General features: G+C 40.9%; 1 protein-coding gene and 1 long non-coding RNA gene across 2 annotated transcripts in view; both read right to left on the bottom strand.

The window, feature by feature from the left end:
- The window catches only part of cep170aa (centrosomal protein 170Aa), a 29,159-nt gene extending 22,211 nt beyond the window's left edge, over positions 1–6,948 (bottom strand). The window contains exons 1-2 of the mRNA XM_069658247.1: positions 6,844–6,948; positions 2,910–2,999 (exon numbers count right to left, since the gene is read on the bottom strand). Of these exons, the coding sequence (XP_069514348.1) occupies positions 2,910–2,999; positions 6,844–6,948 (195 nt within the window). The remainder of the gene's footprint in view (positions 1–2,909; positions 3,000–6,843) is intronic.
- On the bottom strand, positions 6,943–17,889 carry LOC138588256 (uncharacterized). Its single transcript, XR_011307820.1, has 3 exons — positions 17,793–17,889; positions 7,155–7,214; positions 6,943–6,980 (listed from the first exon to the last, which is right to left on the bottom strand). It is a non-coding gene; the product is annotated as an uncharacterized lncRNA (long non-coding RNA).
- Between the last annotated feature and the right edge of the window lie 642 nt (positions 17,890–18,531).

Genomic DNA, 18,531 nt, shown 5'->3' with positions numbered 1-18,531 from the left:
GGCTTCCACGTGACACGTGTCAGCAGCATGCACGCAGAGGTTTTGTCAGTCAGGAGCTATGGCAACTTGTGGTAGATTTCCTGTACCTCCTTTGCCGCCAACGGCATATACTGCTAAAGAAGCAAAAAGAAGGAGCCCTAAATAAAAAGAGGGATCAGACGAGTGGGAGTGTAAGTGGCTGAAGAGCGTTGCCCTGTTCCTTCCTGACAGGTAACGGTAGCTCTTACGGTAACAGCTAACGGTAGCACTAAGCTCCAACACCTAGAGGTAAAAAGGTGGTCCTCACCAAGAATCATAACTAATGATAACTTTTGTAGTATTTGAACATTCTGCCAGCAATAAAGTGTACTTTTTTGGAATAAACAGCATCTCTCCTCTCTCTCTCTCTGTCCTTGCCTCGGTGCTGCAGAGAGACGCACCACACAGCGGCTGCTCAGCACACACCAGTTGCAAAATGCGCTTGCATGTTTGGTGTAGCGGAGTAATACAGAGAGGCGGAATGATTTTTACGTGGGAATGTTCATGTTGCCTACTGCTGCTTTAAAGTGGAAGTAACAACTCTTACTTAAATGTTACTCAGCTATTTTGTTCTGGTTTCAGGAGCTGCAACAGTTAAAGGAAACTCTTGCTGCCAATGATGTTAAAACTGCATGTGGTCAATGAGTACCAGGTTTGTATAAAGCCATTGTGAACAGTAGAATCAGCTGATCCTGGTTTGTCTGCATAGCCAGTGCTAAAGGCCGAAGCACGACAAAGAAGGTCTTTCCCTCTAACTGTTTTCTTTTCCTTCTCTTTCTTTCTCCTGCTCCCATTACCCCTTTTCACCCCTCCTTCTACCATGCAGCTTAAAGACTGATCAGGTTTCACTGAACTGCAAATGAAATTCTATCACACTTGCGCTGCTGTAGTAATAAAACATTCCTGCTTTCTTTCTAGTGAGAGGAATTCATGACAGCTTAACAAAACAGCCATGACACTCCTCTAGTAAGGCAACTGTGACACGGCCCATACACAGCTTTTTATTCACCACTGTGGCAAATCTCTGTATATCTGCTGACTCAGCAGGAGAAAACTTCCTCTAAATCCTGCCAAAGGAGCTGGATGGTCAATGACACAGCAGGAAGCGGCTCTGAGTCTGTCTTCCTGTCTGAGAGCTGGGGAGGATGTGAGGGACGTTCTGCATATGTATCCAATCTGGTGTGCTGTGACTGAGTGCTGATCACTACACATGACTAACCGCATGTGGCCGAGTTTTACTGAGCTATAGAGTCAAAGAGAGAAGTCTGGTGTATCGAGACTGGGAAAAACACAAAGTTCATTTGTGTTTCTCAGGGTAATGATACAAGATTACTTTTATATGTTTGTTGGCTTTTTTTTATCCTTTACACCTCAACCTGCTTAATCTAGTTCACCTTCAGTCAGTGATTTACTACATTTCCCAAAATACCTTTCAATATCCTACAAAGACCACAGACCAAAGCAGCATTGCGTCATCAAGTGCCACCACCCAAATCTGTGCCCCGTATTGGGCAAAGAACCACGCACGGGCAGGAAAATGCTAAAGAGCTGTTATGTAGTGTGTTGTAAAACAAATAAACATGCGCATCGTTATACACACAACATTAAGCCTAACAAAACTGGGTAATACAATCATAGGTATGGGTGTCTGGATAAGCAATATCAGGCCACTGTGTTGGGTCATTGATCAACTTGGATGGGGAAAACTGGCATCCGATCGATGACCCATAATTTCAGGCAAGGTGGCAAAATAATTATTTGACATATCTATTAAACAAAGGCATGTTTAATTTGAAATACATGTACACATGTATTCAAATGGCAGTCACATCTAAATGGGGCAATGTTTTGTAAAGTGTAAGTGCCAGTATGGTGTTTGTGGTGCGTTTCCTCACACACTGATCAAAACACTGAGTTCTTTTTAAGAGCAGCTCCAGTCATGTTTTAAGACATATAACATGCTCTGCTTGAAATAATAAACTATGTCTGATATGTTTTTTCTGCAAAAGACGTTTAATTACCTTGTAAAAATCCTCCCCCATAGTTTAGTGACAACTTATTGAAACTTAGCTAGCTAGAAATGTAGTCATTGGTAGTAGTAACGTTAACATTAGTAGTCAGTAGTGAGTTAGCAAAAATTACGATGACAGTTACAGCTGGAGTGGTTGCCATAGGTTACACATAATGATATGCATAGTGTCACCCCGTCCGTTAACAGGATTGGCTCATTAGGTTTGTGATGTCTCGTGACTGCTTATGTTGTCCCTGATATGTCTTGTAGCACATGAAAAACACCACACGGAGATGTTCACAAAGTTAAACATTGGATTTTCACTGGAGGGGGTCTTTAAAAATCTGTGAAACATTCTTAGTATGCACACCATTTAACAACCCTATGAGAATATTACATTAGTGCTTGTGATTACCATGAGTGGAATGCTAATCACGTGAAATTAGGAAAGTGATGGCAGCCCCGAGGTTCTGTTTTGATTTTTTTGCCCTCTTTTTTTATTTGGATCACAAAATATGCCCTAAAGTTGTAATTTGCATAATTAGGTTTAGATCCCGATTGATTTCAGCCCTGATACACATCTTTATTGACAGAGAGATTGATTAGTAGCAGAAAAATGGAAGGTTCTATTGACTGCAAAAAAAAACAAGTTAACCTCTAACCCTTCAGAACATCAGCACTTAGGTGTTTACTTTAAATGTCTTTGTTTCCTTTCCTCTGTATCCCTAACATTTTTTTCAATCCATCTCCTTCTAAACCCTTCTTATATCTCCCCATCCCTCATGCATCATTTGACCACCTGTTCTCCTCTACTTTCTTTTGTCCCTTTGTCTTTGTCCTTACCTCTCTCTGTTTAGCATATTTCTATTTGCGTACTCACCCCATTCAGGCTGCCCAGGTCCTTGACCTTGTGTTCGTCAGTCCCTGCCTCATAGTTGATGACTGCATGCTGCTTATCCACACTGCGGGACTTCAAACAAAAACACACACAAACACAAAGCATTAACCCAGCGGGTACAGAACATAATGCTATTATTGAGATTGAGATTATTAGACATAGATCAGATGTTGTTGGGCTACATTTCTTAACAGACAGAGAAATTTACTCTTCGTATGTGCTGCTCTTTTAGACGAACCACGTGAACCTGACTTTGAGCTGCAGAATAGTTTCCTACACAAGCCATTAGAGGGCTGTGTGTGACTGGAGCATTCAGCGCTATGTTGAATCTGTGGCATCTCATGTCAAGAATGCATTACTAACAGTTATCATCCATGTTTCTATGCAAGATATCTGCTGTAATATCAACTTAGAGGACATCAGCAGGAATTTCAATGTCTTTGCCGCTGCAAACAACACACCTGCACAGCTCCAGACACACACACACACACACACACACACACACACACACACACACACACACACACACACACACACACACACACACACACACACACACACACACACACACACACACACACACACACACACACACACACACACACACACACAGAAGGAGAACAGTGGTGCAATGAAGGACGAGAGGTGAAAGTATTGATTTTCTGTGGTGTCCAGAATAGCCTATCAGCTGTTTTGATGGCAAATTGTTTCCAGCATGGAAACTGCAACATTCTGTAAAAAGCTGTGAGCCTCAAACGGAAATATATTGTGACATTTGATAAATATCTTTTAGACATATCTAGAAGTATGCATTGAAATTGACAAATTTGCTGAACTCCAAATGTCCATTAGAGCGTCCTTCAAAAAGGTGCATCAATAAAAAACAAGAAACAAAGTGAGTCCTTCTCCTGGAACTATTTTCTTTTACATCAGCATTAACAGATCCTATTCTAATTTAAGCTTAAATGCTTTACAAGTCTGCTGTGCCTGAGTTTGCAGCTGCTTGCCTGTTGTTATATTTCCGTGTAAAATAGGACATTTCTCAAGAATGAGCTCATCATTTGGAGGAGAAAGCAGGATTTAAAATTTCAGGCTTCGGTTTTTTCCAGTGCTGACCAAACACAGTGATGATATATGATAAATATGTGGACCTGCATTAACAAAGGTCCATCTCATTGAGAGAATATGGGAATGAGAAGTAATGACTTTGCACTATAAGATCGAGGCAAAATGTTCTTGTGTTGAGGAATTCAATTCAATTATGCATCTGTCCTATAACCTAATTACTCCCCTTGTTTAAACAAAAATACAACTGGGCTGCACACTCATGCTGAAACAAAAATGTCAATAAAATGGTTGTAGTGTTGCTGAAGTGAAGCCAAGAGAAGCAACTCTAGAGAGCCAACCATGAAACTGATTACCTTAGTGAGATTAGGCTAGATCAAACAGGATAGAAACCAACTGAGCTGCCTCTTATGCTTCATTCCGAAGGATAGAGCAGACTAAGGCAGTCACACGCAGATACAGGGTACTGCAAACCAACTGAATATGTTCAGAGGCATCTAAAGAATACAGATTTAGGGAGCTCATATGACTAAAAATAAGTGTCAGCAAAGTAAACACATCAAAATTTGAAGACACCGAAAACTTTCCAGAAATGTATTTGCAGGAGTAAATACTAATCTTGCAGATATAGACTTAGAGTAAAAGAAAAGGAGAGAACATGAGGATAAGCACATGAAGAGATAGAGACAGGAGGTAAATTTGATTCATTAAAACACACACACAAACTGTGGAGGAGTTGAGCTATGAGACAGAAGATATCATCCTGAGAGACAGTAGAGCTCCAATAACCTCGCTGTCTTTTTGTATTTGGTTTATAGCTACCCAGAGGAAATATAATATGATTAAAGCTGACATCATGGAGATTGTGTTCATCTATTTATTACTTCCGTCCCCTTAACCATAAATAAATAAAGTAAGAATCTGTTCTGATCATAATGCCGGAGCCTGTAATCAGCACTATCAAAACGATTGATGCAAGATTACACCAAAGCATTCACCAAACACTCGCTCAGGCTGCTCGAGTAGCAGTGCGATAATTGATATTCTGTCTGTGACTGTGTGTGTGCGTGTGTGTGTGTGTGTGTTTGTATTTAATTTGGTGCATCAAAAAAGCATTTAGCCATGTGATTAGGCCTTGGCTAGATAGAGCAGTCACATGGAGAACAAGAGTAAGCAGCTACACAAAGTGATTTACAGACACACACAAATGCAAATGCTCCCGTTATCTTTCCATCATTCCAAAGACATCACAAGGTTAGCAATAGAAGAAAACCACACGTTCACACATGCAGGGCACTAGTCATCAGAGAAATATTAGCGAATGTGTTCGAATAAATAACCTTGATCTTTTACAACTCTCCATGCTTCTGTAAGTGACCTTCTATCACTTCTCTCCTTAAGTTTCCTCATCAAAGAAAAGGGCTGTGAGAGGATTTAGGCCAGCTGGGAAACCAAGAAAAACTCAGCAATCAGCAGACTAAAAGGGCAGCAAGGGCAGCTTTAGACACAGCGCTGTCTTCTATAAAAACGTGTCCTCATAAATAATGTAGTATTTTCCATTGGGATGAAGTTCATTCTTGATCTCGATAGGTGACATAAGAAAGGAAGATAGTACCATAAAAAGAACTATATTACTATACATATTACTAGAACTAGAATTAGATAGCTTAATGTTGGCAAACCCCTCTCTCCTCTCCAGCTCCACCCTCTCGTCCAAATATGGTCACTGTTTGTTCCAAAATAATACAAGATGGTATCAGCCATGATGCTAGGCTACAAAACAGCAGTCTACAAACCAATGTCTTTGTAAGACTACCCTGGTAGAGGGCAATGAAGTTCTGTTTCAGCACATATGTATGTAATTTGCATTTAGACTGTATGGGCAACATCAATAGTCCTATACTGTAACACAATGTTAAAATATAAAACCCAATAAGGTTACAAACTACTGTTCAATCACAAGATGAACATATATTAATGTAGGCGCTTAGTATTATACTTTATGTAATACATTACATTCTACATAATGTTTTTTTATGTAGAATGTAATGTACATGATTAGATAGAAAGGGCAATCTAAGAAGTTCCACCAACACAGTAAAATAAATTAATATCAGTGAGAGTCCTGAATGTTTTCTTTACAATCAAACTCTCAGATGGACGCTGATACCAGCAAAAACTTCCCTCGACCTGTAATGTCATAACAGAGACTGCTGCCATGGATGCACCCGCTACCCACTACAACTGAGCCAGTCAGATAAGATCTAACTCAGGAGGTATCTGCCCCACTTTCTATTAATAGTACAGTGACTAGAGGTACACATGAGTATACACATGGTCTCCCTGGATGTATGCACAGCTGCGTTGACACCACCTCAGGACACACAGACACCAACATGAAGACATATACACAAGTTCTGCTACTGCAACGGCGACAGGATAAGCAGTGAGGGCTCATTTGTGGAAAAATCACACTAGTACGATCTTTGCACAGATTTGGGTGTGTGGATGTTTTTTTCATTCATTTCACTACTTATAGCACCAGCACCTCAATCAAGTCTGATACCGGGTGAGCTTTGTTTGTTTCTATTTAGAAAGTAGTGACTTTGCTTATGAAACACAGTGCTGTGAGGCCAGCAGGTTATTTATATGACTGAGAGGAACACCTTAATGAGTGTCAGGCTACGTGTGTTCACTTGTTAGCATATTACCTTGACACCTACTGAGACTCAGACTGCCACTATTCTTCAATATAGCCAGCAATGGCTACTGAAAAAAGTGTATATCTTCTCAGTTTTTTGTTTAATGAGGCTGCTGTCAATTAAGACGCACGTGTGTTAAATTTTCTCACCTGTAGCATGAGCTCACAGTCGTCCCGGCCAACAAAGATCATTTCTCGGGGCAGTCGGTGGCGAGTGCCCCCGCTGCTCACCAGGAACCAGGAGGTAACACTCATCTCTGCAAGCTGCTGCTGCCTCTGGTACACACCTATATTTGACAGAAGCAAACAGGTAGAATTAGTTATGTGTAGCCCAATAACAGAGTTATCATTTAGCTGCATTTCTAGAAGAGGAAAGACCATTATTTTGCCTCGTCATTGGCAGAAAGTTACAAAGGTAAAGGTACAAATTGAAAAATAAAATAGAGAGTTTAATGACACACCTCTGGTCCGGGTAGCTCACTGCTGATAGACTGCTGACAACACAACACAGCTAGGCCATCCTGGGGAGAGAGATTTCATTTATATTTACAGAGGCAGGAAAACACATAAATAATGCTTCCTTGCAATATGATATTGACAGCTGAAATGTTTGTAGGAACATATGAAGTAGTGAGATAGTAGATGCACAAATAAAGTGTAAACATTGGTAGGAAAACACTAAATCAAAACACTCTTCATCTATCTTGCTTCATTTTGTTTTGCTGGTAGGGGGAATGAGGTTGAGTGGGCGGTCTTGCAATGTGATGCCTCAGTGTATACGCCTGCAAATGAACACTAAGCCAGCCAGTAAGATACATCCTCTCTTTCTCTCTGCCTGCCCTGATCATTGCCAGATGTTTGGGGAGGAAGTGATGTAGGAATGTTGGCCCGCTTCCCCAGCAGGACATTTATTTTCCCTCCTGCCTTCCTCCTCCCCTCGCTGTCCTTCGGTTGAGCTGGAAAGGAGGTCAAAGCCAGCCACTCTGACTTTCTAACTTCCTAGGCCCGAAAGAACTGACAGACGTGTAATTTTATTTTTAGAGGTTTGATGGCTGGTTATACGACTGTCGGGATAGATGCTGTCTGACTGATCAACTGGCTGGAAAAGGATCCTTTCTCACAACTAAACGTTTTTACACTGCCTCACTGTTGCATCTCAGAGTGAGGTAGAAATGTTTTGCTAACCTAAACGTTTAAATTAATACAGAGGTTATTATTATCTAATCATTTTGATAATTTGTTTTATATAGACAGTTTTAAAGGGAAGGTTTTCAGGGTAATATCAAGCGTTACTGAAATAACAGGCACTTCAACGTGTGTAGAAGGTGCCAAGAAAAGCCCATCAGAGAGGGAATTAAAGATTATTAAGCTAAGCTCTTGCTCACTTGACCTCATAAGTACTCAGTATACCAACTCAATAATCCCCTGGGTAAAATTTTAATCAACTACACACCTCTAACGGTTTCTTGCACGATGCTGTTGGGAACATGACTGCACCGAAGCAACAGATGTCTCTGATGTAGAAGGGATTAGCTTTCTATCACAGAATATCCAACCGTTTGATAGGATATGTGAACATTTAATGAGGACATTTTTGACAAATGCAAATTACTGTGACGAGTAATCCGTTGCAACAGGCAGTCATAGGTAAGTGTCTTCTTAAAAAATATTTTATGACAGTTATGGGGTTGCATCTAGGGATGCACGATATTGGATTTTTTGCTGATATCCAATATACCGATATTTTACAGCTCATTTAGCCGATTACCGATACCGATATGTTTTTCCCGCACACCTAATTGCAGAGATCATCAACTCTCTTCTGTATTGGAATTAGCGTACAGTATAACGGTGATACTCTTATCACATTTGTTACAACGGTCGGGATGACGGGTCTTGAGATGGTTAATCAAGTTTGTAGTGTTGAAAGACTTTGCCTTGGCTCCTCCTCGCATCACCGAAGCTGAGCAGTCATTGCAAATAGCAGTATTGCTATCTATTTCGGACACTTTGAAAAACTTCCACACCACGGACATTTTGGCTTCTAACTCTCTCATGCTGCAGGTAGACACAAGTGACGTCATCACGCTGCGCCGCGCAGGTCTTCTTCGCGCCGGGGACATTGCGCCGAGGTCGGGCATTTAATCAAGTATGCAGCAGCCCATTATTCTATCGGTTAATTATATTGACGGATATCGGCTTCGTGTCCGATATCGTGCATCCCTAGTTGCATCCTTCACCAAAATAAAAGAAAACATGGGGAAAGAATGACCACAGTTTGCAGAACAATGGAAGATGTGTTTTCATTAAATCAAATCGTCACTGCCCAGATTCTAGCTCAGTATCTCATGCTTATATGATGCTTATTAACATACTTAACATACGTTACTCATAGCTGCACAGTCACATGAATGAATTATAAGTCAGATATGGACCAGTTATTGTGTTTGGAAGAAACAACACACTATGAATTCATTATCAGAGAAAGCCTGCACAGAACAACAACAGCATTGCCATTACACTATAATTATGTGTGGTTTCCCTTCCCCGGTGTAACCAAAGCATCTGAAGGCTTGCTTGTCTCAATAACCACTGCACACTCAGGCAGAATGCAAGGTTGAGGAGAATGTGGCTGAGGAGGCTGACTAAGATGCAGACCAGCCTGTGCGGTGCCATTGAAAAAACCTTCTTGCTATCACACATGAAAGACATGGCACAGCTGGAGGAATGCAGTGGTGGGTCTGACAAAGGAGACACAGCTGTCTGCTGTACATGTGCTCCTTACAGGCCTAATGTTAAATGATCCCACATTACAAAAAACATGTTTTCTCACTTAACTCTAGTGGTTTCTGTCCTTGCAGCTAGTTTAAGCCACATTTTTAGATATCTGTATCCTGGACTTCTACCTCCACCTCAGTACAATGAAGAATTATGCAACTAATACCCCTTTCCCATCAAAATAAGTGCATTGACGCAGATTTTTCCGACCCGGGAAGACCTGCTAATAGATGACAATTTTCTCTTTTCCCATTGCCAGTGGAGTATACTCCTTTCGGTCTCTTTTCTGCTGTGTCACTGTCTGATGTCACAAATGCGCCAGAGAAAGTCGCCTTATTTCTTCTTCCCCTCGGATCAGAAGAAGCTCTCTCACCTTGCCAGTGTTGCTGCACCTTGCACGAAACAAAGAACAAATTCGCAGTTGTATGTTGTTCTTCTGTATTAACAGCGACCGGAACTCCAATGCACATCATAGCATCGCGCCGGAAAGGGGGCGGCGATTAGCCCAGGTTTTGTGTTCTCATGATTGCCGGCCGGAGCATCTAGGCAGAGTCATTTGACCCGGGTCTGAATGCCGATTGTAACCTTTCCCACTAAGCAAAAAAGCCGGGTGTTAGCGGGACCAGTAGGAAAGGGACTAACTAACAAAGCACTGAAAAATTATATGTAGGAAATTCCACAGCAAAAAAAGATTCATATTAATTCAATGTTTAGCAAAAACATACTTTCATCATTCTTCTGGTTTTGTTTCATCTCCACTCCAATCTTTCAGCAACTTGTGCTGGGGCTAATGAGGAGGAATAGTGACCTCATGGTTTTGGCAGGAATTCCCCAGCCCCCAGACCTGACACACAGAGTTAAGGAGTGAAAGGGAAGGATTATTCTGAGATGACTGTGAATTCTTTGTGTTGGAGGAGACGGTTGTGAAGAGACAGGAAGTGTGCACTTCACTTCCTGTAGTGGACGGAGCTTACAGAGTAAATGTGGTGTTGTTTTTAACGAAATGAATGAAAAACAAAGTGCCATCCGCAGTGAGGATGCTCTTTCACAGCTTCAAAGGAAATGAATCACACTCTCATGAGGAAAATCATCTTAAACACTAACAAAGGGGCTGATTGAAGCAAATGAGTATGAGCACTATTATTAATATTCATTGTGTCATTAATGTTCAGACAGCTGTGCTGGATAATCAGATTTATCGGCTGACAAATTGTTCTCACAGTTGTGTTTCTGTTCCCCAGCCTGAAGTTATTTAAGCAGTCTTCTGTTTTTTTCTACAATTCAAACTAGCCAATCACAAATACTGTCTTAAAGCTGACCGGACATGATGTCAATGAGTTTATTTCCCGTCATCGCTAATATGTTTCTTTGCGCAACCTGTGGCTGCAGCTCTCCACGTAGCATCTGGCTCCAGTATGCATCCGAGGATGATGCAACAGCTGGGTAACCATCCGCACTACTCATCTGCTTTTTCTGTTTAACCTCCGAGACCGTCACATCACCACAGAGACCCTGATAGCTGACTCAGACCACATCACTGACAGCTGCCATTTGTAGCCTCTACACACAGATTTACACAAACACACACACGCTAAGTAAACCAAAGCGAGGAAGACAGTAGGAGAGAAAGAAGCGGGACAGACGGAGAGAGACAACTCATACTCTCGTCACAAAAAATTCCACATGGTCTTATGATGAGAGCCAAACTTAGCCCAAGTAAGGGTGTGGTTGTCTGCCTACATTGTAAAAATGTAGCTTAAATCACAGTGCAGCTACGGTTAAACTCACCAGCAGCTACAGTATATATGCTATAGTAAGAAACATGTTTGGCTAGGTGACACTTTTGGTCCAATGCTTCTAGGGGAATTACTAATGACAAAATAAAGATATTTTGCAAGTCACTGATGAATAGTGATTAAATTAAAAAGCTTTTAGGCGTTTAGTGCTCTGAACTCTCTTGTCTGGTCGGTCTTTCCAAAGAGAAAACCTCTGCCAGACAGGAGGTGATGCAGCTAGTGTTTACAACAGCAGCAGGAGCAGATTGTTCCGATATAAATAGCACTAAGTAGTTAGCTTGAGCAGTGATAGCCCCCTTGGCTGAACAGGCGAGGAAAAGAGCAGTTACTTTATGAAATTTAACTCTATCCACGAGCGATGCACTCTGACGCACTGCAAAGGGATTTCTCGGGAGTGTAGCACTGAAACGCCACAGCAAAGACAGCTTAGCACCACAGATGTTGTCAAAATGAGAGGACATGACTTTTGTAGATTATAACTTTTTGTCAGGACTGCAATTGAGGTACTGAGATAAATATTGTAATCAATATTTTAGCTTAATAATGGGAAAAAAAGAGGAAAGAGAGAGTACATGCTGCTGGATGGCACCTTAGAAGCAAAACAAATCACACTGAAGGGCAAGACAAATAAAAAAGCAGCAGCCTATTACCTTAAAATTGCTGAGCTAAGGTCAGCAAGTCAATACATAGCAGACAAGGGAGACTGAATTGCACCTGCAACCTAGACATCTTTTGGGAGTGAGGGAAACCTTGAGACCCTGAGGGCCGTAAAGAACAAACCATATCTAGACAGAAAGGCAGACAAGCGGACAGACAAAGGATTTTCTAGTCCCTAATGGCTGAGTCTATAGTAGATTTACAAACATAAAAGTCTACAGTAGAGAAGGTAGAGGATCTATTGTTCCTCTCTAAGCTTCAGACAAAAAGAGAGACTGATGCGGGTACAAATATCCAGGACACACGAGCATGCTGAATCAAAGTTATTCAATCAACGTTATCTGAGCTATAAATTATAAACTTCAGTGAATTTTATGTTTAGAAAACATACATTTTTCCATCTGAAAAACTTACTTCATCACCATCGGTGCGTCCTGGTTTTACAGATTTACCTTAATCATTACCGGAGTAACAGTTAAAGTCTTGTGAAGCACCATTCTAGAAATGATTGTTTATATATCATTGATTCTAATGTTGCACTTTGTACTATAAGTAATCTAAGTGAGGAATGAGGACATCTATGTCAAAGACAAACCCTGAAAACCATCATTATGAATGACAAGTAAATATAGATTAGCTCTGCAAGGCTGCCACTCAATCACATGACAGCTGTTAAATAAAACAGTACATAAAATGTTCTTGGTCTCAACTTAAGAGTGCACAAACGAGTGCTCCATGGCTTCTCCTGGGATGTCAGTCTCTTAGTGTGTGATTCCTTCTGACATTTGAATCACGTTGGCCTACTTTACCTCTCCTCATAAATGAAAAATTGGGAAAAACACTCCATATTTGTTTTAACATTCACCTTGTCAAGCCGTTAAAAACTTCATTTCAACATAGTTATTTCTGTAAACTTTAACTGAAGGCTGAAATCCAGGATAAGCACTCAGTACTTTGGGCTCTGTCCTGAGACTGATTGTAGTTTGACAGTGTGTCTGCCCACCAAGGATCCCCCCCCCAGCTTCCAAACACTGCTTGGATAAGCGCTGCCAAATAAGGATGGAAGAACATTATATCACACTTACATACATGGCGACTGACTGGATCATTTGCTATTTCTCTCCTGTTGACCCTCCCAAGAATAACATGGTTGTCATATGATTCAAATCAAAAAGAAATACATCCTAACATTCGACAAAAACGGGTCATACTCTTCCCTTTGTGCTTTTATAAATCAGGATCCTGCAATTGGAGTAAGATTAAAGAGCTATATTTTTAATTTAAAAAATGTTAAAAGATATATTTATACAGGCTATATAACAAAGAAAACCACTCATGGAATTGAAAAGTACATTATGAATGGTTGAGCCTATAATTAATGCAGCCCGATAAAGACTGTACCCCAACATTAATCACTAATAATAGGATGCAGGGAGATAATAAATCATTATGGTGTCAGCATACCACCCTAAATCTGCAGAAACCTGAGTATGCATGTTTCAGTAGGGCTTTATGTGTGTTGATGTGGCCTGTACATGCAGCATGTGGCTGAAAAAAAAAAACTCCAATGCAGCAGAAAAGACCATATGGTGCAGAAAAGCAGCCACACGCATCACATGAGCAGTTGGCGATAGCAACAAACAAGCAATACACCTCCATTTAGCCAGCATCCGTCCAGCCTGCCGCATTGTTATCACCATAAACAAAGCCGGCTCACCCCTCTGGCCTTAAGACATAAACCCAACACATGCTCACTGACCCCACTGTTCCACGTGACCCACAGACCTACATATGGAAATTTACACCTCACGGATATTAAGAACTATACAGCATTTTAGTAAAAAACATAACTTGCCCTTAAGCTCTGTCTGAGAAAGTTATTGTTCTTGAAGAAACCACAGAGGGGAAACCAGCCCTCTGAACACGCTCTCTTACTGATAGAGAGATAGTAAAAAAAATAGATGATTAATAATCCAAGAGTATTAATGACACAGATGCCCCGCGGCATTGTCTGTTTCAGTGCATGTGATTAATTCCCCGAAACGTGTGTGCAGTACATTTTTCTGAAAAATACACTCGTTTCTGGAGGCAGCTTTCTCAATGGGACATAAAAATAGAATATAATGTGTGCAGTAGACTAATATTCAGACTTTAATGCAGAAGGTTTAGAGCAGTAAATATTAAATAAGACTTGAGCTGAAACAATTAGCTGTTTGTAAATGGGAAATCTTTGAGTTTTGGAATGATGATTAGACAAAAAAACGGGATTGGAGATTTTTGCCTCAGGTAGACAGAGTCTGCATTATTTAATACAATGTATAGACCAACTTAAATCTATATATGGTAAATGGACTGGTAAATGGACTGTACTTATATAGCGCTTTTCTAGTCTTTGCGACCACTCAAAGCTGCTTTTTACACTACATATCACATTCACCCATTCACACACTGATGGCAGAGGCTGCTACGTAAAGTGCCCAACTGTCAATCAGATATCACATTCATACCCATTGGCTATGCCACCGGGAGCAATTTGGGGTTCAGTGTCTTGCCCAAGGACACTTCGACATGTAGTCTCAGGGAGCTGGGGATCGAACCTCCGACCTTCCGATTGAAAAGCGACCGCCTCTACCACTGAGCCACAGCCGCCCCCAGCCGTTATATTCATACATATATATTGTAAATATTCCATGTTAGTGTTATAATGGGAAACACCAAATTATATTTCAGCTGTTTTTTTCGTTCACCATCTGCGATATTATCAGATAACATAAGTCATACAGATAAATCACTGTATTATGCAACAACATAAGCCAAAGCACACAGCGTATCAAGTATAGGTGGCTCTAATGAGTGCTCTCATGGCCCTGCTCGGCCCCTGCTGAGCAGATAATGCCTGACCCGTGGCCCTTTAACGGGAACATTAGTATTTGACCAACGCTGCCACGTTGATTATGGCACCAGCAACGTTAAATCATGCCCACAGCAATAGCCTCGGCAGCAGACAAAAATAGTGAACTGTCTCACTCTGAAATCCACACTAGCACTTAGGAGGGAAAAAAAACACGTTAGCATAACAGGACAATCAGGGGAGCCTGGCAGAGGGAGAGATGGAAAGAAACTGCCCAAATACAAGATCAATATCTGCGGTGGAAAGAAGCACAAAATACCGGAAAGTCAGAGGGGAGTATGTTACACCCCGAAACAGATGTGGTCTCCCTGTTTTATTTTTCATTCAAAACCCAGACACGCCCTTGATGTTCCATAACAAGGGAGAGGCTAATGATTATGTCTATGAATTGCTTCAAGCTTTTTTTCTGTTCAGCCATGCTGTCTTTCATTTTTCTCCCAATTTCCTAGCACAGACTTTTCTATTCGCCTTCCTTTTTTTTTGTCTCTCTACCTCTGCACACAAGCCGGAGCTGCACCACGCAAAGCTATCTTCCTCTCATAACCCTTTCAACTTTTCTACTCTGGTAGATTACAAAAGTGAGATACACTTCTATTTTGAGCCACAGACACCCTAGTGCGAAACACTTTTATAAACATCTTGAACAGAATGGAGTAGATTTGAGTTCTAACACCCATGCTTGGTTGTTTTCAGTCACAAACAAAACTCCCTGACCACTGAAGTAAAATGAACTCACTTCCTAAACTTCCTACTACACACAATGGCCATGGGCAGGCCGGACAACAAAGTCTTCAGTCCCAACTATAGACTAGAACACAAAATAGGCTCCATTACTGAATGAAATACTACACTTGTACATCTATCTCATTGGCCACAAGTTCATCACAAGAATTATGATAGCAAGGCAGGGGCACCTTCAAAGTTATACACAAATAACAGCTTGCTGATTTTAAGCAAGAAAGAAAGAAAGCAAGAAAGCAAGAACACTACCTATTTATTCACATGGTCACTCTAACTGTGTAAACGGACACGTATAAAGGCATGGAGGAGGCTGCTTTCACTCGGAGAGTGCAGCAACCGTCCTGTGACACTGACACACTTTTTAAAAATGCAACCGCCTGTAGAGCCAACCAGCCTGCCGGCAGCCACATTTGTGGGAAGGACAGGAAGGAGGCAGAAAGAGGCAGAGGAATTGAGAGAAAGAAAAGAAAAAGAGCAAAGCTGGAGTGGTTGGTATTATCTGCACAATTTATGGCTCAAACCCAAAACATTTGAATTTTAACAGATGAGGGAGGGGAAGGAAAGAAGGGACTGAAGCCTCTCTTCTTTGCAGCCTATTGCTCTACAGCTTTCAGAGAAAATATTAGTCCAGTATGTGAACAGTGAACTGTGTGACCTGACCTGGAATACAACAACCATTATTGGTACCTTTAATGCTAATTGCCGGAATTAAAGGAAATGATCATGACGAATTAATACAATAAGGCTGTTGCTATGGATGGATGTTTCTGTTTCAAATGTTTTAGCAACTGTGGAACTTTGAGGCTATGCATCTGCCATGAGCATTTAGATGAAATTCATAATTCATTCAAAGCAGTCTGATAATTAGATAATAATTACACCATGTGAAATGTGTCATTGCTTTGTTTGTAAAAGGTATGCAAACAAGGCATCTTAAAGATCTGAATCAATTTTATGGGCCAAGTATGTGGGCACATACAAGGAATCTGACTCGTGGTTTTCTTTGCTCTCAGTGTACAAACCCAAAAATTGACATACTAAAGGACAGTTTAGACACTTAGACACTACAGAACTAAAACTACTATATACAGGCCTATAGATAGAAATAAATATTACAAAGTATTAATATATATATATATATATATATATAAATGATATAAAAAACACAACAACACTATTAGACAATAGTAAAATGGTGCAATAAAGATTACAAAGGTTCTGAGATAAATATGGTTATGAATCAGGTTGTTATGTACCAAAGGTAGATGGTTTGTAGTATTTACAGTAATTACTGAGAAAAAGGTCATACCAGCATTAAAGATGATGGAGTTATAGCTCATCTCAGCTCCATAGCTCATCTCCCAGAGTTTTACATCTTATATGATGATGACAGCAAAATCAAACTCAACACAAAGAGAGCGGATGCATGTAGGCCAGCTACATCTGCCCCACGAAAACAAAGCCTTCCCACAGAAGGAGAGGAGGGGGTCCGGCATCGGGAAACACTCTGCAGCTACATTAAATAGCGAAATGCCTCCTCACATAATCTTCCCTTCAGACAGCGTAAATAGACTCAAAGAGGACCCTGAGGTTAGTGTGTTTTCAACGAGATAAACACAAAGCGTCCATTGTGACCGACCTTCATTGATGTGCATCCTGTCTCGGTTGCCTCCGCCGTTGTAGAAAGATGCAACGAACAGAAAAAAACGGGTCAAGCTTATGCTACTATTAAAAGCAAATAATAATAGCATTAGGGCAAATGTGCCGGGTGTTTTTACAGAGGAAGCAAAGTGGCGAGGCTCTGTCGCTGTACAAAGGCGGAGCAGGGCAGGCTGGTCATGCTGCTGCCGGAGCCACATCCAGTTAGCCAACAGGGAGTCACAGCAGTTTGTCTAGCCGTGATAAGACTAACAGTATTTATGTACAGCCCTTGTTTATTAAGGAAAGCACATCAGTTTGACTCCAGGTTTAATGGCTTTTACATGAAAAGCACCAAAGACTGTCGGTCACCTCTGAGAATTTTGTATCAACATTGAAACCCCACATTGACATCAATAGAGGGGCAGCAGAAAAAGCAGAACAGCGACTCTTTCCTTTTTTTCTACCTCAAACTTCACGTGCGTCTAACGGTCGACCACCTAGCTAAAAGGCTACAGTTAGTTAGCCTATATATTCTAAGGTACGCTAAATAAAAGTGAAATTTACTTTTCACTTACCCTTCTCCTCGCTGGTGTGTGTTGCTGTGAAAGATGTGTGTGTGGTTAGAGCCCAGCCCTGCCGTTGCTGCAGTTCAGTCTGGCTGTGCGCGTCGGCCTTCTCTCCCTCCGTTGCTCAGCAATACGCTACTCCCTGCAAACGAGCGGCGAGCGGACCATCATCGGCGTCAACACACGGCCGTATGAATGATAACTTCCGGTATCAACTTTCATAATAAAATCAGAGTGAATAAAATTCTGAGATATGTCAGTGACAGATAGCCCGTGACAGACTGAGTATCTTGGCAAATGAGTATGTTGTAAATAATGAGTTGCAGTTCAGCTTTCCTTGATCTGTCAGGTTAGATGAGCACCTGGAAATCATTGTCATGTGGGCTATGTCAGGTCAAACAACAACATTTTACAAAATGATATCTTATTCATTATCCCTGGTATTTTGTTTCTTGTTAAGGCCTTTTTACAGCAGAACGTTGATATTAATCAACTTAACAATAATGTTTGAAAAGCATGATAGTAAATGTATGGGGATTAGCTGGGAGCTACCCCAGTTAAAAAAAAAAATCAAAACGATAAAATAGTCTACAATATACCCTATTAATAATGAAACTATTAATTCGAAAATAGTTAGAAAACTTTGTTCTGGTGTTCATAAAGAGAATGGAAATAAAACATCTGTTTTAAAGCTGCTGTGAGGAACTTTCGGTTTGTGTTGATTTTGGCGCCCCCTGTGGACAATGCT

The sequence above is a fragment of the Semicossyphus pulcher genome, unplaced genomic scaffold, assembly GCF_022749685.1.
Source record: "Semicossyphus pulcher isolate SPU_LCO1_2020_fin unplaced genomic scaffold, fSemPul1.0.p SCAF_12, whole genome shotgun sequence".
Classification (NCBI taxonomy): Eukaryota; Metazoa; Chordata; class Actinopteri; order Labriformes; family Labridae; genus Semicossyphus; species Semicossyphus pulcher.
Note: the sequence above shows the minus strand (reverse complement) of the source record. Positions and strands in the feature narration are given on the sequence as shown.